General features: G+C 40.6%; 1 protein-coding gene across 1 annotated transcript in view; it reads right to left on the bottom strand.

Annotated features, from left to right (window-relative positions):
* Window positions 1-238: 238 nt before the first annotated feature.
* The window catches only part of IL4R (interleukin 4 receptor), a 30,292-nt gene continuing 7,154 nt past the window's right edge, over window positions 239-23,376 (bottom strand). Inside the window, exons 3-9 of the mRNA XM_044657056.1 lie at window positions 19,329-19,501; window positions 17,613-17,764; window positions 12,092-12,251; window positions 11,611-11,710; window positions 10,094-10,172; window positions 5,303-5,352; window positions 239-2,102 (exon numbers count right to left, since the gene is read on the bottom strand). Of these exons, the coding sequence (XP_044512991.1) occupies window positions 239-2,102; window positions 5,303-5,352; window positions 10,094-10,172; window positions 11,611-11,710; window positions 12,092-12,251; window positions 17,613-17,764; window positions 19,329-19,501 (2,578 nt within the window). The remainder of the gene's footprint in view (window positions 2,103-5,302; window positions 5,353-10,093; window positions 10,173-11,610; window positions 11,711-12,091; window positions 12,252-17,612; window positions 17,765-19,328; window positions 19,502-23,376) is intronic.

Here is a 23,376-nt window from a genome sequence, read left to right as displayed (position 1 = left end):
CAAACTGCTCTGAGACTCAAGACTGCCCCCCTTTAACCCTTTATAGACATAAGAGCAGACATTAGGCAGTCATAGATGGATAACAAATGCCTGCTGAGGTAACTGGATGGGCATGCCAGCTTCTGCTCAGTAAGGATCCACATGCACAGTCTTTTACGCACAAAGGAAATTCATTGATCCCTAAACCAAGTGCACCTCACTGTTGACTGGGAGGATTGCCAAGCTCCCCAAAGCTTCTCTAAGAAACTTTCATGTAGGTGTTGCCCTCATGTTCACAGTCTTCCATGCTAGGGCTGAAGGGCTGGCTTGGGCTGGGCTTTAGGTGGGGGGTTCCTTTACATTTCTCTGGATTAGAGCCACATGGGTCTTCCCTCTCTTGAGGAAGGAGAGACACACAGACTCCCGGAGCAGACTCTTCCTTGCAATGACTCTCCCCTAGAGGCTCCACAGAAGAGGTCCTTGGCACACCACTCTCTAGACTCTCCATTTTTTCCAAAGGGAAGAAACTGTTGGCTTTTAGGAGAGGTGGAGGCAATGTTTCTAGGGTTTCAACCACACAGTTGCACTTTGTGCTCTGGGCATCACCCAGGGGCATATAATTTCCACCTGGACTTTGACATCTCTTTAGGTGTCCACACAGGTGACAGGTCAAGGTGGAATAGACAATGCCATTGCTGAAATCTAACTTGGCACAGCTTGGGGACCCCTTAGGGGTGTCCCTGTGCTTTGAGGTACCCTCCCTGTCCAATGTCAGAGGGTACTTCTCTATCTCTTCTTCAGATGTATCAGGGGGACTGTACATCTTGAGGAGACTGGATGGCATGGGGTTATGCTGGAATTTCTGAGGGACAGCTTCTTCTCCTAAATCCAGACCAAAGGTAAATAGGGGAAGCAGAGTCCCTTTCTCTGCCTCTTGGCTAGAGGAATTGAGGTTTTTTAATGGCTGGTATCCTCCTCCTCCTTTTCCAGACTCAGACTTATCCCCAAAGTTCTCTGCAGAGGTTTCTTTCCTGGCATCATTTAGGAGACTTGCAAAAGATCGATATCCTGATTCTTTGGGTTCATTAAAGCTAGCTGCCTTATAATTCTGGTCATTTCCTTGCTTTACTGCATTGTCAAAACACCGGTAGCCTGATGTTGCTAAAATGGTGGGGCAAGTGACGGCTCCTTCTTGCCTGAGAACCCTCTGTCTTAGGATTTCCTCCCAGCTCTCTTCCTGTGACTGGAGCAAAGAAGACGGCTCTCCATTATGGGAGGGAGAGGTCTTAGAGTCTTCCAAGCACTCCGTCTCATGCTGTAGATCAAGGTCTCCACAGCACGGGGCGGTCTCCTCTGATGACCAGTTGGATGAACCTGAGGGAGGACTCGACTCTTCCTCAGTCCTGGGCACGGATTGAGCCAGGAGGCTGCTGAAGCTTCGATAGGCAGCGTTATCAGCGACAACTTGGGGTACCTCTGACAGCAATGTTGATCCGGTGCTCTGCATTTGAGTAGCTAAAGGAAACTGCTGCAGCTCTTCATGGGGCTCAGGGGACTGTCTGATCGTGGGAGAAGCAGTGTCTCTGCAAGGGCTCTGGCAGACGGTTTCAGAAACCTGTGGACCACTCAGGAAGCCATTCTGGAAAATGGGTGAACCTGGCCTGGTAGGGCTGGCCCAGCTCTGGTTCGGATCTTTGCTTTCCTTCAGGGGTGACTCAGTTGCATCTGCCAAATCCTTGTATTTCTCAGATGGCTGGTTGGAACATGACAAAAAAGGATCCTCTCCTAGGAGATCAAAGAACAGCGTCTGGGCAAACCTGGCTGCCAGTGCTTCTTTGTTCTGTATGAAACTGCTTGCACTGTTCTCTGGGGAAGGGATGAAGGAAATGTCATCATCATCTCCTTTCTCACTTTCCACCTCAGGCTCATAAAGCTCGACTGACTGCACCACACTGATCTGCTCCGGCATTAAGACAGCTCTACAGACTTCCACTGACCAGCCTTCTCGTTTGCTGGGGAGAGGAAGGTGGCTGTCCTTAGCAGAATGAGGAGACTCTTCTTTGGCTGTTAGGTTGTGGCTAAGCAAACAGGGAAACAATTTGGAGAGACATATCTTCCAGTGTCTAATTTTTTGGGGAGAAAACAAAAAATAAAAGAGATGAGTTAATACATGGGGGCTCTGTTCAACTTCTAAGCATTGTATATGTTTGCAACAATGTCTTAGTTTTATGGTACAATAATTTTTACAAAGCTCTTTCCCCATAGCTTTGTGAGTTAAGTTTTAGGTTTAGGCAACATGGGATGATAACAATACACAGGCTAGATTTGGAGTTAGAAGCCTGTATTCTTAGTAGCTGGGAGATCTTGGAAAAGTTACTTAGCTTCTTTGTGATTTCTCATCTGTAAAGTGTGGGAATTGAACTAGATGATTTTTAACGGCCTTCCCACCTCTAAAGTCTATGATTCTATGCTTTGAATCATTAATAATTAGAGAAATGCAAATTAAAGTGATGCTGCAGTTCCACTTCATACCCATCAGGAGATAAAGTCAACAAAAAGAGAAAATGGCTGATGTTGGAGGCAGGGAAAAAGAAAGGCACACTAATGTACTATTGGCAGAGATATGAATTGGTCCTGCCATTCTGAAAAGCAGTTGGGAACTATGCCCTTAAAGTTACTAAACTTGGCATTCTCTTTGGCTCAGTAATACCACTACTAGACCTATACCCTAATAAGAGCAAAGAAAGAAGAAAAAGACACATCTGTGCAAAAATATTTCTGGATCTTTATTTGGTTGCAAAAAAAAAAAAATGGAAGCTGAGGAAGTGCCCATCTATTGGGATCAGCTGAACAAATGATATGTGAAGGTAATGGAATATTATTGTAAGAAATGATGAAAAGAGTACTTTCAAAGAAACCCAGAAAGGCTCTTATGAACTGACTGATGCAGAGTAAGGTGACTAGAACCAAGAGAACGATTTATTGTAAAAACAAACAATATTGAAAGGCTCAAGAACTCCGAACAATGCAATGACCAACCACAATTTTAGAGCATCTATTATGAAGAATGTAATCTAACAGAAAGAGGTGATGGATTCAGGGATTAGCATAAGACGTATATTTTGGACATGAACAACAGAAGATTTTTGTTCTGCCTGACTATGCATATTTGTTATAAGAGTTTTCTTTTTCTTTTCTTTTTCTTCTAATGGGGAAGGAGTAAAATGTATGAAGGGGAGAAAAATATTTTTGTTAAAATTAAAAAAGAGAAAATTAAGAACCTAAAATCTATGATGCTATTATTTCCACCATTTTTAGATGAAGAAACTAAGACTCAAAGAAATTAAATGATCTGCTTATGGCCATACAGCTGGTAAATATTAGAGCTAGGAGTCAGACCCAAGTTTTCTGGCTTCAAAGTGTTCGTTCTTCCTACTACACTTTGACTGCTTCTCTGATGTTAATAGTCTTAGTATATGAATAGTGACAAATAAAAATTTGATCTTGTTCATGAAATAATCAGATTGACTCTGTGTCTTTTTAAAATTGATTCTAGATTGATTTTGTCCTGTAACTGCCTAAGTTATGGTTCTTTGTCTCTGAATTTCATTTGGAATTTTGTGGACTTGTAAATGAGTTAAGTTTAGCAATCTGGTCCTCTTGTTAATTACTGTTCTATTCTTGTGTCAAGGAAATCTATTATCCTCGAAGAAAACAGGTAGACACTAGGGACTCTGGTATAGTATTTTTACACCACTAAGCTATTCTTCAGGGATGTCTTGTTTGTTACCCAAAGAAGTCTGGCTTGCTATATCTGTCCTCACAGACGTAGTTAGACTCAAACAATGGACATTTTTTAGTCACAGGAGGGAAGGAGGGGGTTGTTGCTAGCCCTCATTCCCAATTTTCATTTAATCATATTTTCTTCCATCTATGATGCTAACCTTCCTATCTTTCCTACCTTCTGTATTCCCCAGAACTACAAAAGAGAGCCTTCCTCCTTATTGAAATCCTATGTATTGATAAATTCATGATTTACTAATAAATTGATGGTGCTTAGAATTTTATACTTCAGTCTATCTTCATTTTAACTGTTCCAGTAAGATGATTTCCACTTTAAGGTCATTCTCTATGGGATCTTCTTTCTCCAAACTAGGCTACAAAATGTTCCCTTGTTTTTCCACTACTCCAGATTTCCTTTCACATCCTCGCTCAAGGGTCAATGTTCTACCAATGATTTATATTCATTTTTACTCCTCACCAGCTTAGCAGAACACACACACACACACACACACACACATATACACACACATGTCTGGGTTTTGTGAGAATTTATTTTTCATATTGTATTATTTTTATATCAGGACCCTGCATTATATAGATCCCAAATCTGTTCCTAGATATTAGGGAGAATTCCTGAGCCAGGTCTCAGACATGGCTCCATTCAATCTATAGATATTTTGCATTCTCTTTTTCCTTAAGAATGTGGTCCTTTTACAGACTCTGGCTAACAGGAAAGTTCTACATTGATACTTTTCCAGTGTACAAGCAAAACCTTACCTGTTAGTTTGAGGAAGAGCTGAGGGTCTAATGGGCCACCTCCTAATTCACTGATTACCAGTTAGAAATGTCTTGGGATGTTTAAAGGAGGAGCTGAATAATGAATTTCCAAAAATGAATAAAAAAGTTTCCCTTTTGTCTTTTGATGGTTGAGAGAGTCATTTGGCCACAATTAGGATGTCTTGACCAATTAAATAATAAATTATTTTAAGATTAAGAAATACTGTCTCAAGAATTTTAATTGCTGCAGCCTTTTCTTTTCTTCCTGACCTCAAATACAGCTTCCCAATAAAAACCAAATGCACAGACTACCAAAGCAGAGTCAATGAAACTGATTACAGTTCCTCCACATGATATAAATAAAAAAATAAATATAATTGGCTGAGTGTGGTATCCTGAGGCTGTAGTCTCTGCTACTGGGGAGGTGGAGGCTAGTGGATCACTTGAATTTGGGAGTTCTGAACTATAGGAGGCTAAAACCCAGTCAAGTGTCTCTTTTGTTTGGCGCCAATCCTATAGGCACCTAGAAGTAGAGGACCAAATGAGTTTCTAATCTACAAGGGTATTCTGAGGATTAAATGAAATATTTTTAAAGTTCTTAGCACAGTGTCTGGTGCATAAAAGATGTCTAATAAATACTTGTCACCTTCCCTTTGCTCCCACTATTTGCCAACAAGGGATTTTTTGACTGAGCATGCTACTTGATTTCAATTGGATCTGCTCCTAAATTCATTTAGGTTCATAGTTGAGCTTATATACTTACGGGAAATTTTTCTTTTCCTTTGCTTTATGCGGTTTCCTCCATGATGAAAGCTAAAAGAGAAAGAACAATAGAATAGACACAGTCAGCCTTCCAAAATTTCTTACTCATGTATAGACAAATTCAGTGAATTCAAGGTGGAGAGGTTACCCACAAAAAATTTCAAAATCTTTCTCCTCTCTGTGGATTAGAAACTCATATGAATTTTCCTCTTGCCATCAAGGGGAACCCCACCTTTCCATTCTCCCATGTTCACAGCCTTGCTGTCGTCCTTGTCTCATCACTCTCTCTCAGCCCACATATCTATTCAACTGTCAAAACTTGTCATTTCAACCACCATGTTATCTTCTGCTGATAGCCCCAACTCTCTGTTCTCCCAGCCACCAGGCTAGTTCCAGCCCTTATTACTTCTCAGCTGGACAATTGTAAGAGGCCAATTTTCCATGCAGGGAGGTCCTCTCTTCCCTGATGAAAATTACAAACCATCCACACTTTAGTAGATGGTATCCACCAGTTACTTGTGGCCAAACCAATTTATTAGCTGATGGCCAACCTTCCGATGAACCTATCTGAACTTAGGTAAGCCAATGCTGAGGTTTGTGCTCTACACTGTGTAAGCCCATGGCCTTATCATTGGAAGGAGGCATAACAAAGGTCTTCTAGGACCATCCCATGCCTACCATCAGTGCACATTCATGGCTGGTCCTTACCTTGGGGTGCCATGTTGCTTCATTTGATCACTCAGCTCATGGACCTTCCCTGAAGCTTCCCTTCTGACTCTCTACTGATCTACCTAATTTGAAATCTATGCTTCAGCATCTGGTATCCAAGCCCATCTCAGGCCCTTGGATTTTGGCATTCTGCAGAAACCCAAGTTTCCCAGCCTGGTTTAGTTTTTGGTTTATAATCCTTTGCACCCTGATTTGGATCTCATACCCAGCCCAAGTGATGGTGCTAATCACAAGCACATGCTGGCTAGGGGTGACAGCTTAAACTATTAGATTGCTTTTTGAGAATTCTGAGTCACCTCTATACCATTAAGAAAGATCAGAAGAGGATTGGCTGTTTTAGGGGTATTCATGACGATGGTTCTGTGATCTCGTCCATGCTCATACTCCCTCTAACGGTATGATTTATATCCCATCTGCACTAACTTTTCTTGATTCTTGTTTATATTTTTCCATAAAATATCCACAAGAAAACAACAACTTGTGGGTATCAGTGCCAGATGTTAGCTGGCCTCCTCTGCTCTTATGACACATAAGATCCACCTCCCTTTCTTTTTTTAATTTTTTTTAAATCCTTACCTTCTGTCTTAAAAGCAAGACTGTGTATTGGTTCCAAGGCAGAAGAGTGGTAAGGGCTAGGCAATGGGGGTCAAGTGACTTGCCCAGGGTCACACAGCTGGAAAGTGTCTGAGGCCGGGTTTGAACCTAGGACCTCCCATCTCTAGGCCTGACTCTCAGTCCACTGAGCTTCCTTTTCTGATCACATATTTCTTGGATTTGATCTCCAATATCACTTCTTGTCCATGAGACATCATCAGTATTATGCTCTAGCCTCCTTACACTCACCATAAAACACTTCATTGCTTTCTGAGTCACTTCCTATTCCCAATTCTTAGAAACTGTAGTGTTCCATGATTTGATTTTATTGGTGTTCAAAGATGGGTTTTTGTGTCAGGTACCAGTTTGAGATCATTGAAAACACTCTACAATTTCCCAAATGCAATCCAGTCTGCTCTCTTTCTCCTGGTGAATTCTGAGTCTAGCATACTAAGTCACACATACTAAAGCTGATGGCAGAATATAAGATCCTTGAAGGCAGAGACCTTTGCATTTTTTCTTTGTATTGCTGGTACCTAGCACAGTGCCTGGGCACATAGTGGGTGCTGAACTAAATGCCTGTTGCTGTTTTCCCATTCAGTAGCCATGCCAAAGGACAGACATTCTGCTTACATTTGGTTTTTCCATTTGGTGCATTACTAGGATTATCTCACTTAGAAGTCTATAATATTCAACACAATGCCATCTCTAGATAGGAACATTAGGAGGACTTCATCAAATGAAATCCCTATTCCATTTGGACTTGATGTGGAACATCTTCTATGACAATAGGGTACACCTCTGGGGACCATATGAACAACTGTTTTATGACTCATTGGCTATTAATAAATGGGAATGTTGTAAAATTTTTTTTCTTTGTGGTCTCATCAAGAATTCTTATGTGATTTTAATGTATGCTTAGGAAACCCTGTTGGAAGGCAGTATGCAAGGTTAAATTTTGATCTACAAAGTCAATACTTTTTTCTCCCTAGTCAATAAACCTTTATTAAGTGTCTGCTATGTGCCTGCCATTATGCTAAATGCTAGGGATAGAAAAGGGGCAAAAGATAGAGAGTAGTTGATCTCATTTTCCAAAATCTACTTTCCCTCCTTGTTTTCTAGATTGCGTTTTCCGCTCTTTATTTCTATTTTTTGTTCTTTGCCTCTCACCATAAATATTGAACTCACTGTTTCAGTTTAACTCTTGAGGAGAATAAATGAATAAGGAAAGCGTTTATAAAGTACTCACTATGTAAAAAGCACAGTGTTAATCAAGAGGATTACAAATAAATAAGACTGCCTGCTCTCAAAGTCTCACAAGCTAACAGGGAGAGAACATAAATTGGAGGTTTCAGCTCTTAAGTCAGATGGAAAGGTATCATGATCCTTAGGGTATAGCACCAAAGGAGATGCCAATGCCTCTTCTTTCTTATTAGATCTATGACTCCAAGCAAGTCACTTAGCCTCTGTTTGCTTCAATTTCCTTAACTGTAAAATTAGAAAAAAAGTAGCAACTATTTCCAAGTATTGTTGTGAGGATTCAATGAGATAATATTTTAAAAGTACTCAGCATCAGAGGGCAGCTGGGTGGTTCAGTGGACTGAGAGCCAGACCTAGAAATGGGAGGTCCTGGGTTCAAATCTGCCTTCAGACACCTCCTAGCTGTGTGACCCTGGGCAAGTCATTTAACCCCCATAGCCTTCCCCTTACCACTCTTCAGTCCCAGAACCAATACAAATTATTGGATTTTAAGATGGAAGGTAAGGGTTTAAAAATTTTTTTAAAAAAAGTACTCAGCATTAGAGCTTAGTTCATAGTAGATGTTATTAAAATACTAGTTATTAATATTCTTATTTCCATTAATGTCTTTCCACTGATAAAATCATATCAGTATCTGCTGTTGAAGCATTTGAAAGTGCCAAGGACTTTGTTGATGAGAATTCTATTTTCTGGATGCTCTGCAGTTCAGGGTCCTAGACTATCTCCATTAGGATACAAGGAGAGATGGTGTTTTGACTTGCTTGGCATATGCCGTCTCCTGTCTCTCCCTCAGGGTGCCCTGTTTGCTACTTCAATCAGGTGGGCTTGCTTGCCCAATGTATGGAAGGGGATGAGCAGTTGGTGGAAATGACTGGCTCCTTCTCCACACAATGGCTGTGAGGCTGGGCTAGAAGCAAGATGGGTGGCCAGGGAGGTGATTCTGCTCCCAGGGCAAAAGGTGTTGCTCGTGGTGATGATGAGAAAAGTGGCCTCTCCCCAGTTATTTCTCCCTTCAATAACAACTGGCAGAGCTGGGCTGGCAGCAGGTCTGGTGGTTTGAGAAACACTGCTACTTCCAGGGTTCTTCAGATCACTTCCACAACTATCCACTGGGGTCCTAATCAAGGCGGTGGTAGTGGTGTGACTTGCCTGGCACAAACTACATCTCATCTTTCCCTCAGAGTTCCTCATTGCTTTAGTCAGTCAGGCTTGCCAGTCCCAGGTGTGGCATTTGGTGGGAATGGCTGGCCCCTGAGGGTTGGGCTGGAAGAACCAGTAGTATAAGGGGTGCTACCACTCCCAAGACTCCCTTCCATCAGAGATGCTTGCTAATGGCAGGTGGTTGAAGTTGCTGCTGGTGGTAAAGAAGAAGACTGTCCCCCTCTCTTCAATGATTTCTCCTCTCCCTGATGGCTATTGGGGTTGAGCTGGGAAGCTATCGAAAGGGTCCTTAGAGATCATCTAAACCTGAGATCCATGAACAAAAAGGTCACTATTTCCTCCAATAAATGCATTATTTTTTAGCTGTTCATTTACATAGTCTTTGTTTACTCCAAAGGTTTACTCATGTAGCTAACTAGGCAAACCAAAACATCTCGATAATCCACTCCAAAATTTAACTTGACTGCAACTGGTCTTCCTATGATCTGCCTTAGGAAGTCAATGGGAGTTTACTTGTGTCAACTCCTTTTAGGAATCCTCTAAGCTCCTTGGGCCAATCCCAGCCCCGGCCTCACCTCCACTCCCACCAAGATCACAAGTACCCCTGCCCAGGCAGTGACAGGAGCAGCCTTGGAGCTTGAGGTTTTGCCCAATCAATCACAGCTCTCCCACATCAATAGTTGTTTTTCTAAAATACCAATAAACAATAAATATAGTGATATTTTGTATTCTCCATAACTTTATAGCAATGATCTGCCATAAAAAAGTGTTTGCGAAAGCCTGCTTTCTGTTCCCTTCTTGTATCTCATCACTGATACCCTCCATATGTGTATAGGTAATTCTTATAAAGATTTTATGGAGATAAGAAAATAGGTGAATGGATTGTAGTACTGACTTCAGCAAAACATACTAACATGAAAGTAAATCTACGAGGGAAAAAATGAAATCATACAGCCCATCCCAAAGTCAAACATATAGGATTTGAAAATTACTATTTTGGAATTACTCATGCTACTGGGCAATGATAGACATCTTCAGAGTCACCTACCTGTGGGTCCTGAATAATGATTGCAGTTAAGTGACTATGGGCTGGGTTGGGGATCTGATCCCACCACACTTTCTTAATCCTGCAAGACAAGAAGTTTCAAGTGTTGGTCATGTGAATCAGACAGTTTAGGATGAGGAAGGGGAAACTCTTCCAGTCAGAGCAGAGAAAGACATAAGGAATCAAGAAGAGAAAGTGTCAAGAATATCTATGGACTCTGATCCCTTCTCTCCGGGGTCATTCTCCCACTGTAAGTCCTCAAGTGTCAAATTTTATAATTATAGGTGGAGACATTACAGATTCACAGGATTCAAGGATGGGTTTTTTCAAGACTATATAATTATAAGGACCAAATTTGAATCCAATTTTTAAGTCACAATTCAGCATTTTTTCCACTATACAATGCCACTTGGAAATCATCCAGTCCCAAACCTCTTATAAAATATCCACTCGTGTTACTAAGGAGAAAATAAGATCAGGGAGAATAACATACCCAAGATCACAAAGATAGCTAATGGCAGGGTTATGACTAGAAGCTAGGTCACCTGAAGCCTCATGCTTTTTATATGTTTTCCAGGTTAATAAAATATTTAATTTTAAAAAAGATAGCAGGACATTTGGCAGAGGCCCATTTGCTCCAAAAGCAAATTATGTCAGTTCTAACAAAATCAGCATAAACATTTCTGTACTTAATAAAAAACTTCTATTTCTATATCACTTGAAGGTTTACAAAGCACATCCCCCCAAAGGACCTGTAGCTAGCACAGCAAGGATTATTCTCTTCATTCAGCAGATGAGGAAATGGAGACTGAGAAAAAAGCTATAACTCTCCCAGTATCACCTTGCTAATAAATGGTGGAGACGGAAATAAGAACCCAAAACTATTGACTCCAACAAGGCATTTTTCTATTATCATCACGACCTCTAACTGCTCTTGATCAATACCCTTCTGGGTAATTCGTTTGCCAAAATAGAAAGAGACTTACTTTACTGAGTGTGAATTCAATCTTGCAAATCATACACTTCAACCCCACAAACAAGTGCTAAGGATGTTTCAATGAGATACAACAAACTAAGAGGGTAGGTTGGACTTTGATTGTGGGAGGCCTTTAATATGAGATCTTAAGGAGTTTATTCTAGAGAGACTAGAGAGACACTAAAGACTTTCAAGAAGGGAAGTGACATGGTCAAACAAACAAAATTAGGAAATTGCTTCAGCATCTTTGTGAAGAATGGTTTGGGGTAGAGTGGATGAAAATGAGCATGGGGCAGGGGTGAGGGAGGAGAGATTGGTTAGAAGGCTATTTTAATAGAGCAGATGAGAAGTATTGAATGTCTGAACTAGGAAACTGGAGACTGGAATAGAAATGAGGAGAAAGATAAAAGATGACAGTCATAGAATCAACAATTGAATATAACATTCCTTATTCTAATATGGTACCTGCTTGGTCTACTAGGAAGTTTGCTGAGAAAACTAGTAAATATCAAGGGGGTCACATTTCCCATAATACTGTACTTACTTGATGACACTGAAATAGCACAAGACATTAACAAGCAGGATCAGGATGCAGAAAATGGGCACCCCCAATTCCAGGGGCCCAAGTGATTTTCCAGGATACTCTAGAAAGCAAAGAGACCAGAACAAAGTTAATTTGTGAAATTGTGGGAAGAGCATTAAATTTGGAGTCAGTCATCCCGAGTTCAAATTTTAGTTTTTCTATTTGATATCTGTATAATCTTAGGCAAGACATTTCAGTTCTGAAGCTGAGTTCCTTTTTCTATAACATCAGAGAACTGAAGTGGATAATGACTTTCTAGGTCTCTTTCTAGCTCAATAATCTAATGTGCATTGGGAAGTTCAGAAGGAAGATAGATTCCTCTGAAGGTACTCCCTTTGAAGGTCATTGGCCAGCCGTGGGAGCCCTTTGGATCAGTTCATCCAGTTCTAGAATATTAACAATAAGAAGGATCTTCAAAGGCATCTGAATGCCAGCTACTCACCATTAAACCACTTGGTAGGTTGACTCCAATCACTCCACTGTCCATCATATAAACCTAAAGCTTTTGATTTTACTCGAGCAGTGAGGGAACATTTATTTTTCAGGTGAAAAGCAAAGATCGTCAGGTTGGGTTCTTTAGAGACCTCCCATCTTTTGATAGGCTGGAAGTAAACATAAGCAATCAGAAAACTATCTCCACTGAAGTAAGAAGTGGTTCTGTCTTAGTCCAGCAGGGAAGCCCTATATATAGTCTATGACCAGTGAGTGCCAGAGTTGAGGAAAATGGTCATGGGGGAAATATAAGTGGTAATAACTCCTAAATGGAGGTACATGGCAGAAGGAGCACTAGGTGGTAGAAAAAAGTTACAGAAAAGAGATCCAAGGATACAACATCATTATAGCTTGAAGGGACCTTAGAAATCATCTAGTCCAGGGGGCAGCTAGTGGCTCAGTGGATTGAGAGTCAGACCTAGAGATGAGAGGTCTTAAATTCAAATCTGTCCTCAGACACGTCCTAGCTGTGTGACCCTGGGCAAGTCACTTAACCTCCACTGCCTAGCCCTTACCACTCTTCTGCCTTGGAGCCAATGCACAGTATTGACTCCAAGATGGAAGGTAAGGGCTTTAAAAAAAAGAAATCTTCTAGTCCAGTCTCCTCATTTTATTTACAAGTGAGGAAAATGAGGATCAGGGAAGTTAAGTGATTTGCCCAAATCACACATCTAGTCAGTAACAGAGCTAGGATATGAATCCAAAACATTTGACTCTAAATCCAGAAATCTTCCCACTATTTCATAATGTTTTCTCCAAAATGAAAAAGTAGTAAAGATAAACACTGTCTACAGCTAATCCTAACTACCAGAGGAGAGAATATAGGAACAATAAAAACAATAGCAAGAATATATATATATATAACACTGGGGAGTTGGAAGAAGACTTTAGAGCTACTACTCCATAAGACAGGAGCATTATTGTCCCATTCTACAGGTGAGGGAATAGGTAAAGAGATGTTAAAATGACTTGCCTATAGTCCTACAGCTAGTAAGTATCCAAAGCAGAGAATTAGAATAGAACTTAGGTCTTCCTAACTCTAAATCTAACTTTCTCTACTATGCCACTTGGCTATCTCTTGGGTAGTTATTTCCTCCATTTAATGAGATAGACAGGACAGACATCTCCTCAGATTGCTCTTTATTTCCTACCAGGCTATACTCATTTTGGAACTCTAAAACTTCTCTTTGGCCATGCTCTTGGGTTAGGTACTATAATAAGGAACTTCTGGGACAAGATGGAGGATATCTTGAGTGACAGGAATGTCAGTCAAAGACTTTAGAATGTGCCCAGGTGGCGTGAGCCAGGGCTAAAAGACAGTTGGAACCACCCCTATAAATGCCCTGGAACTACAGCACACCTGATCTCATTTTTGAGAATCTTGGAGGGAGGGTAGGCCATAGACCTGCACTCCAGCATCCATACCTGAGTGCCACAGGAAGTTATTCTACCTGCTACTAATAGAGCTGAGAGAGACAACACCATAGCCAACAAGAAGAACACCACTAGCCTTCCTTATCCTTTGGCTTGTACCATGGCTGGGTCAAGTCAGGGATTAAGAGAGGGAGAAGAAAGCTCCAGCCTATTATCAAATTCATCATCCATTTGATTTAGGTCACCTTTATTCATTTAGATTTAGCTTAGCATCCCCCAAACCTCTATCCTTTCTTCCTTGTTCCTAACCCTTTAGATAAGCAAATACATTCTGTTGCAGTTCAATCCAAAGAAGATTGGTGTTACTTTCCTAACTGGTGAACATCTACAGCTAATTAGGGGAAGGGATTTATTAAACCACAGTCAGAACAGCATTTATCCATTGAACACACCTACACCAACCCAAACCAACCCTTTATCATCAAATCCAACCCCAAGCCAGGGGCTAGAAGAGTTGTTAAACACACATACAACTCCCATTAGATTCTTGGCTTGGGCACTGCTGTCGAGGCAGAGGCTTGGCTAAGCTGAACTTCCTAAGTCCCGGGGTTACTAGCACATTGGGTAACCACCCAGGCAAATACATCACTCGCTAGCCCAGATCCTTCTATCATCTGTGGATTCAGAGCCAGCTTGGCAGATTCAGGCAACAGAGCCTGTCAGGCCCAAGTGAGGCTTAGCAGCCTTTCTTGTTACCTCTCTGCCTCCTATTTGTGCATACCAGTACCTCCCCATCCTCAATTTTCAACTTTCTTTTGTGCATTGTATTTTCCCATTAGCCCCTTGAGAGCAGGCAATATTCCCCCCACCCCCATATTTGTATCTCCAGCTTCCACAGGAAGCACAGCTATAAATATTCTTGGTATAAAAAAAAAGCTGAATGTTTACTGATATTTACTAATTATTTAGGTCTATAGAATACTGTGGATTATAGGCTTGCTGACAGAATTCCATTAGAGAACTTCAGGAGCACGAAAATGCTATCCACAGCCAAAGAAGAACCTGGTGAAGTCTGAGTGCAGATCAGAACATGCCACCTTCCACTTTATTCCCAACGTGAGGTTTTTGTTGTACATGTGATATGCATCTTCTATCATGACATGAGCAATATGGAAATATGGATTGCATGAAAGCAGTGGTGTAACCTATATGGGACTATTTACTGCCTGGTGAGTGGAGGGAGGAAAGGAGAAAACCTGAATTCTAAAATGTGAATTGTGAAAAATTGTTTCTATGTGTAATTGAAAAAAAAAAGTTATTTTTTTAATCTTCATGAGCATGGATGTTGTTGAAAGAACAGTAGCTTTAGAGTTAGGGGACCTGGGCTTGAATCCCAAGTCTGCTGGGCACTCTCTATGTGACTTCTGTACAAGTTCCTTGGACCTCAGTTTCCTCATTTGTAAAGTGAGAGGGCTGATCTTAGATCATGGGATCATAGATTTGGAGCTAGAAAGGAAGTTGTAAGTCAAATGGCTTAATGCCTTAATTTTACAGATAAGGAAACTGAGACCTCCAGAAGTGACTAGCCTGAGGAGTCAGGATTTCAGTTCAAGCTCTTTCTGTTCAATGATGTTTTTTTCCAGACTAGAGGACCTTTAAGATTCCTCCCAGCTCTGAATTTTCTCATTTTATAATTTCTATCTTGCTTGTTAATATTGGAATTCTGTTGACTTTTCCACAGGTTAGAAATCACTTTCCCAGGCTATAATGGACTATGTACAGCAGCTCATCAATGACAAAAGTACTGTAAAATAAAGGTACTTTAAGAGCAGAAGGGGAGAAAAAGTGTCATCTGCACCTCACCTCTCCAGACTTTTTCCCTCCTTTTTCCCACCTTCCCCATTCCTTTTTCCCTCCAGACTTCAGGATGATATTGGGTGATGGTGTTGCTACATCATTGTGTTATTATACTTTCTATGTATGTTAATTATAATCCCTGTTAGCATTTATATAGTGGCTACAAGGTCTGCAAAATCTCATTTAATTGTCATAACAATCCTGGGAGATAAGCACTCTTATTATCTCCATTTTGTAGATAAGGAAACTGAGGCAGGGGTTAAGCAACTGGCCCAGAATTAAACAGCTGGATCTAAGGCCAAATGTGAACTCAGATCTTCCTGATTACAGGTCCAGAACTCTACCCACCATGCCACCTTACTACTTCTGTAGTCACTGTCTTGGGATTTAAACTTCAGATCTATCATCCACAGTTCTCTTTCCTGTAGTATTTCAGAGTATTGCTAACCAGGCTCTTCTGCATTCAGTTCCTGTTTGTTGCTGCAGTGCTGTTCACAGGACATGGTCAGTAGATACATGGATAGGAAGAGGTATGGCTGCTTACTGTACAGGCAGAGGCTCCAGCAGTTCCCCACCCATGCCACTGAGGCTGTATTTAGTCAAGAAATTCAAAGAGAAAGGGATAGAGGAGAAGTGTACCTCCTTGTTATTTGTTTAAACCACTCTGCAGAAGCAGTCCCAGAGTGCCAGGAGATTGGGAGCCTCCCACTACAAGGCAGCTCAACTCCTGTGAACTGGGATTTTGGTTGCGTGTGTGTGTGTGTGTGTGTGTGTGTGTGTGTGTGGCCAAAAAGAAGGGTGATCCCTTCAAGGCATCTTTTGTGCTTTTCCAAAGACCCTAACAAGCACCACTTCTGCGATAACTTTAGGATCTCGGTCCGGGCAAGAAGTGCATCATTTCAGGCTTTTTCCTACAGGTAGTGATGGGGAGGGTTTATTAACGTGGCAGGTGGACACCAAACAACAGGGAGAAGAGAATGGAATGAGCTCCAGGGAGTCTAATGCAGCAATCTACACAGAGAAATAGAAAAGTCTTTTATATAAAAAAAATAATAAAAAGAGAGCTAAGAAGATTCAATCATTAAAAAAAAGGAGGAAATTGGAGTAGGCTTTATCTCATAAATGAAAATGAGCATAGGAAAATCAGGGACTTTTTATTATTCTTTATTTGAAGGGGAAAAATGGAACAAGGTCTAGGGGGCTGTTTTTGTTTTGATTTTAAAAGCAAAGAGGATCCTGCTGCCAGAAATTCTGTCTGTTCCCCACTCACACACTCCCTACCAATCTATTTTTAGGGTCCATTTCCTATAGATAGACCAGGGTCTCAAAGGACTGCCTCTAAGCTGCCTGACAGAATAAAAACAACTTCAGCAGAGGTAGTGGATTGTCTTATATGAGGGATCTTTCCTTGATGCCCATTCCCTGCCTGTCTTGCCCTGTTTCCTCTGTTCCTACAAATCACCCACCTCATTCCTCCACAATGATCTGCTTAGACTCCTACACTTCTCACCTTGCTCTGGATTCCTGCATTTGCATCCTTCTGCATCCTGCCTGCCTGTTCTGACTCGCTGCTGCTCTACCTTCTGTACTCCATGATGTGCACTGTTTGTAAGGGTCTTGCTTCTTCCCTTTAGACCTGCTGCTACGGACCCCAGGGAAAAGAGGAAAGCTGACGATGGTCTGTTGACCAGGTAGAGATGAGGAGGAGGAAAAACCAGAGTGGAGACCCGACACCAAGCAGAGTCAGGGGAGGGTGTGTGGTACCCTTGAGGACAGAGGACCTGGGTCCCAATCCCAACTCCATCACTTACTCTTCTTCAGGCCCAGTTCCCCTTTCCAAGCCTCACCTTCTCCATTTGCAAAAATGAAGAGGTTGTCTAGGTAATTTCCAAGGTCCCCTTCCATTTTTCAATACTATGAGCCATGCTTTTGCCCAGGCTGTCTGCCCTTCCATGGAATGTTCTCTCCCCTCTCAGCCTTTGAACTGCCTTTAAGGCTCCCTTCAAGTACTCATCCTATAAAGAACTTTCTCCGATCTCCCGTTTTCCAGTATTGCTCACCAGCAATTACTCTGCATATATTCTATGCTGTCAGTGAATGTGTCATTTCTTCCTAGTAGAATATGTCTCGTGAATTTTCCTATGCATTTGGCTAGCTAAAGTCAATTAGCCAGCAACTATCTGGGAAGGGATAAACTAAGAAGCCCCCAAGTAAACCCCCAGGTTTTCAGGATAACTTACGAGCATGTGACCTTCTTCGGAAACTTCAACCACATATGTGAGATAGTCATTCATATGGGTATATTCTGAAGAATAAGTACTGTTCCAAGTCAGGATTAAGGCATTGTTCGGAGCTCTAGAGATGACAAGGTCTGTTGGGGTTCTTGGCTTCACTGTTAGGAAAAGTAGAAACCAGTTGGAGGGAAGAAGGGATCCCAAGACAGCATCAGGTATTCTGCCTTCCCAAGGGCTCTGGGCACTAAGCTGAAATCAGTAAAATGCCACAGTGTCACCAAGTTCTACAGTTCTATAGAAATGTGAGCTGGAAATCTTTCCCCTTTCCCTGCTGACTGTGCAAATAAAAATTTCTTTCACCTGATTCACATTTACCCAGAGAGCTTTTAGCTTTGTGCTCACTTTATGTTGTGACATTTGATAGATAAATTTTGCTGAAACCCAATCAGCTGGGCTCTTTTTGGGCTTTGCTTTGGTAAAGTGCAGCAGGTCTGAATCTCTGGCTCTATGCTCTACTCACTTGGCTGAAGAAATCCCTTTCTCTCTCACTTTATTATTATAATTAAATCCTATAAATTAAAATACAAGGAATATTCATTCAATTTTACTCTCATATGACTGAGCAACTTGGAATCAATCATATTTCAGCTAGTTACCAGTCCCTCACTTGTACTGGTGGAGGCTTTCAAAGAAGGTTATCTATATGGAGAAATGCCCTAATATTTTCAGTCAACCATTTGTCTGAGGGTTATTCTCACATACTCTATAGCTGGAATCACCTTAGAGAAAGAACCACTAAATAAGATTTTTGGTCATAAGAATCAAAAGTTGAAAGGGATCTTAGATATCACCTAATCTTATTCCTTAATTTTATGGATGAGGAAATTGAAGCCTAAAGAAAGGGTACAATTGGTCCAGGATCATCCATTTAGTGACTAAAAAGCTGGGATTTGAATCCAAGTCTTTTGACTCCAAGTCTAGTGCTCTTTCTTCTATTTCATATGACTAAGAATCACAGAGTTGGAAAGGATCTTGAAGGTTATCTTGTCCAGCAACCTCATTTTGTCATGTTACAGATGAGGAAGCTGAGGAACAGTGAAGTTATCCAGGATTCAAACCCAGGTCCAAATCTACCTGGATCACCTAATCTCAAAGGGGAAGAAGTGAGTTGGTTGAAACAAAATGGAAAAGCTGTATGTGAACTGACCATCATTCCATACTTACTACAAAAAAAACAAGCTATATCAATAGTCATATTTTCTTTATAAATAAAATCTTTGTTTAACAATCTCCAACTCTAGTTAGAATTCAAATGAATTCTAGAAATCAAGAATATTCAAAAACACCAAGCATTTTAACCACAATCACAAAGAGTTCATTTTCAGGCTGGTTTCCCAGTGGCCCAGAGAGTAGTTTTTTGGCCCAGTGGCCCTGGCTCCTATTTTTTAATCTTCACTGAATCATCAATCTTCCCAAACCAGAAAACAATTCAGAGATTCAAGGGTTATTGCAGTTCAAAGGGGACTTAGAGATAATATTAATCACCATGCCTCCTCTTCCCCAAATTAAAGTGACCACAGGCAGAAATCAGACCATATTTCTCACCAAATTTTTCTTAGTAAAGGTCTCTAAACATAAGTGGGTGGCTTGAAGAACAAGAGGAAGGCACAGAATTATTTTTATCTGATGTCTATCCTCACCTTCTTCCCCATCTATACTTACCATTTTGAGAAGGCATGAAGTCAGGTATTTCCCAAAGGACCTGTTTGCCAGCCTGAATCTTCAGCTGGTACATATCTATAACTGCAAAGTCATTCACTTTGCTTTGGCACATACACTCCAAGGGTAAGGTGACTTCATTGACTCTCTTGTTCTCAGCAATACACTTTCCAGATCTGCAAACCAAATGATTTATGGGTCAGGTCAACTTTAATCTTCTGGGGACAGAATGATATAAGGCAAAGAATATCCTTATCCTCTAGCCCAGGGGTCGGCAACGTATGGCTCTCAAGCCATATCTGGCTCTTTTGAGGGCCAGATACGGCTCTTTCTGCAGGAGCCATAAAGTCCATTTTTTTTTCAGGCACTGTTACAGGAGCCGCACTGTGAGCACTGTACGGCTCTCATGAAATTACATTTTAAAAAATGTGGCGTTTATGGCTCTCACGGCCAAAAAGGTTGCCGACCCCTGCTCTAGCCCTTATATGAAGGGAGGCAGTGTGGAGAGAGCACTAGTCAGAGGGCCTGGGTTCAAATCCTACTGATGATGTTTATGACCTTGGACAAATCTTTTGATCTCCATAGGCCTCAGTTTCTTCATCTATAAAATAAGGGAGTTGGACCAAATTGATTCTCATTTTCTTTTAAGCTCTAATTCTATGATCCCATGATCTATGACCCTCTTGTTTTATGGAAACTAGTATGAAAACTAATGCTCACTGAGTTTAATGGACCTTCCCAAGGTCAAACAGGTAGTCAAAATGGCAGTAGGGAATAAAATCCGGGTCCTCCCATGTGCTTTCTTTAGGTGAACTGCATCTCTATGTCCATCATCCCATCAGTTATTTGTATCAACTTGTTAGAAGCTGTTCCCTGCTTATGAAGTCAAAAGTAGAGACTGAATACTACATTTAATCAAATTTAGCCATGCTTTGCATTCTCTGTGGACCATCTTCCTGCCATCTGCTTTACTGTTCTGAGCTTACTGTCCTACCTTTTCCCCTTCCTACCCCTTCCTCCCTCCAGCTCTGGAACCATAACCAGATCTATATTTTCACTGTAACTAGAAAGGGATTGTCTTATCTATACTCATATGAAAAAATTCTTAAATCACCTTTGATTAGGGAAATGCAAATTAAAACAACTCTAGTGTTTTACCTCACATCTACCGATTTGCCAATATGACCAACAAAGAAACAGACAAATGTTGGACAGGATATGGAAAAATTGGGACTCTAGCATGCTGTTGGTGGAGTTGTGAACTGATCCAATCTGATCATTCTGGAGAGCAATTTGAAATAATACCCAAAGTGCATATCCTTTGACCCAGCAATAGGCTTGTATCCCAGAAACCAAAGGAAAAGGAAAAGGACCTGCATATGCAAAAATATTTATAGTTTCTTTTCATAATGGTAAAGAACTGGAAATTGAGGGAATGCCCATCAACTAAGAAATGGCCAAACAAGTTGTGGCATATGATTGTAATGGAATACTATTGTGTTCTAAGAAATAACAAGCAGAATGATTTCCAAAAAATCTGGAAAGAGTTCTATGAACTGATGCAAAATGAAGGGAGTAGAATCAGGAGAATATTGTAAATAGTAAAAGCAATATTATACAATGGTCAATCATGAACAGCCTAGAGCTATTCTCATTAAAACAACGATCCAAGACAATTCTGAAGGACTGATAATGAAAAATGTTATATACTTCCAGCCAAATAATGGATGGAGTCTGAATGTAGACTGAAGCATACTTTTAGTTATTTAATTTTCTTGGGCTTTAGAGTTTTTTTTGTTCTATTTTCTTTCTCAACATGGCTAATATGGAAACATATTTTACATGACTGTACATATATAATCTATATTAAATTGCTTGCCTTCTCAAGAAGGGAGGAGGGGAGAGGGGAAGAGAGAGAATGTAGAACTTAAAATTTAAAAAAAATGTTAAAATTATTTTTCTGTGTAATTGGGGAAAAATAAAATATTAAAATTTTTAAAAGAAAGGGCTTGTCAATCAACTCTCCTAAGTCTCCAATCATTGTTCCTTTGACTTTCCAAACCAAAGCACTGCCTTCTGTTGCTACTACTCTCCTATGTATGTTGTCTTCTTTTGTTAGAATGTAAATTCCTCTAGGGCAAGTACCATCTTGCTTTTGTATGTGTATTGCCAGCACTTAGCACAATGCTTGGCATATTGTAAACCCTTAATAAATGTTTTATCATTCATTCATTCATTCATAATTCACTCATCTAGGCTCATTCATTCATTCATTCATTCATAATTCACTCATCTAGGCTATTTCCTACATCTGTGATGTTAGAAGTAAGAAAGGTATTAGAGTTTATTTCGGATTTGTATAAAATCTGTGGCCCTCATCTAGAAGATTTGGGGCTGCCTTGCTATGGAAATGACAAAAATCCAGGCATTCTTACTCAATCACTAAAAGGAATTATCAGAGTCTGGCATAACTTAGGTAACTGTTACTGAAAGTTGCTGTTGCTGGCATCCTTCATCTGAAATTCCTTATCCTTGGTTCCCATTCCCTCAAGCCCTAGCCTTTGGCTATCTTGAGCTAAGATTTTTGTCTGCCCTGACGTGAATTAAAATGTACCATAATAAAAGACTGATTGCTTTCTGCACCTTTGGTTTGTTGGTGGCAGCCAGATAAAGCTAGAGGTGGAGCCTGGAGTTGGGAAAACATAAATTCAATTCTGACATTAGTTAGTTACTACCTGATGTAGTAACAAGCCACTTAACCACTGTTTGCCTCAGTTTTCTCAACTGTAAAATGAGGATAATAACAGCACCTTCCATGCAGTTATAAAGATAAAATGAGATCCTATTCGTAAAGCACTTTGCATGGTGCGTGGCACATAGTAGGTCATATATAAATCTTGTCCCTCTTTAGGGAATTTAGGGATTTTTTTTTATAGGGAATGTTCCTTCAGTCCTTTAACAGTTGGAATGGCCTAGGACAGGGGATTACATTAGTGATAATTAGCCTTTAATTGAACTCCACACATAATCCCAGGTGTGCCTGGTCAGCACCTGTGCTCTGAGAGCAACAATGAAAGCTTTATAGCTTACATGAAACTGCCTATATGATCATTTCTAAGACATTAACATCTGTTTCTAATGAGGTCAGAGTATTAGCTCTGCCAGAGGACCTAAAGGACCTGAGTTCAAATTCCACCTTGGATACTTATTATCTGGGTTGTTTCAGGCAAGTCATTTAACCTCTATGAGTCCTGGCTTCCTCAACTGTAAAAAGATGGAGTGGAATTGGATTGCCTGGGCAATCCCTTTCAGCTTTAGTTTTATGACACTCAAGCACAAAAAGGAGATGATGCATCCCTAGAAAAAGACTATTTCCTATTTCAGAAGTGATACTTAATACATTGGATACCTTTTCAACAAGGGGGTTCTTGTCCCAGCTTCTAGGCTCATTACTGGGTAGAAAGCATGTGCCCTGGCCAAAGTGTAGATGTCTATTACTGTCATGGTTATTATTATCTTTATAATAATCCCTGCCACCAGCTATACTGCCTTTAGCAAAACTAGCCTACTCTGGGAGTCAGAAGATCTGGGTGTGAGTCTCAGCATAGCTATACAAGCTCAGTTGTGTGAGTAAATTATTTACCTCTTCTGGATCTCAATTTCCTAATGTATAAAATTAAGGACTATTCCTTTAAAGTTTATGAAGCACTTTTCTCAACTAAACAATTGCTAAGGTTCCTTCTAATTCAACTTTGCCACTAAGTTCAATAAGCATTTATTCAACATGAACATGGACAAAGCTGTACCTGATGAAACGCTTGGAACTCAGAGGTGAAAAACAGCCCCATTCCTGCCCTTAAAATGCTTTCATTCTAATGGAGAGGTATGGCATGTACACAAATAAACAGGATAAGGCAGAAGGTAATAGGGGTAAAGGAGAGCCAGGCAAAAATGCTCTACAGGAAATTTGAAGATGGAGAGACAGATGCCTTTCACCTGATGTGTGTGTGTGTGTGTGTGTGTGTGTGTGTGTGTGTGTGTGTGTGTGTGT

Source organism: Gracilinanus agilis, chromosome 1 (genome assembly GCF_016433145.1).
Source record: "Gracilinanus agilis isolate LMUSP501 chromosome 1, AgileGrace, whole genome shotgun sequence".
NCBI lineage: Eukaryota > Metazoa > Chordata > Mammalia > Didelphimorphia > Didelphidae > Gracilinanus > Gracilinanus agilis.
The sequence above is the reverse complement of the archived record's forward strand: the minus strand, read 5'-3'. Positions and strand labels throughout refer to the sequence as shown.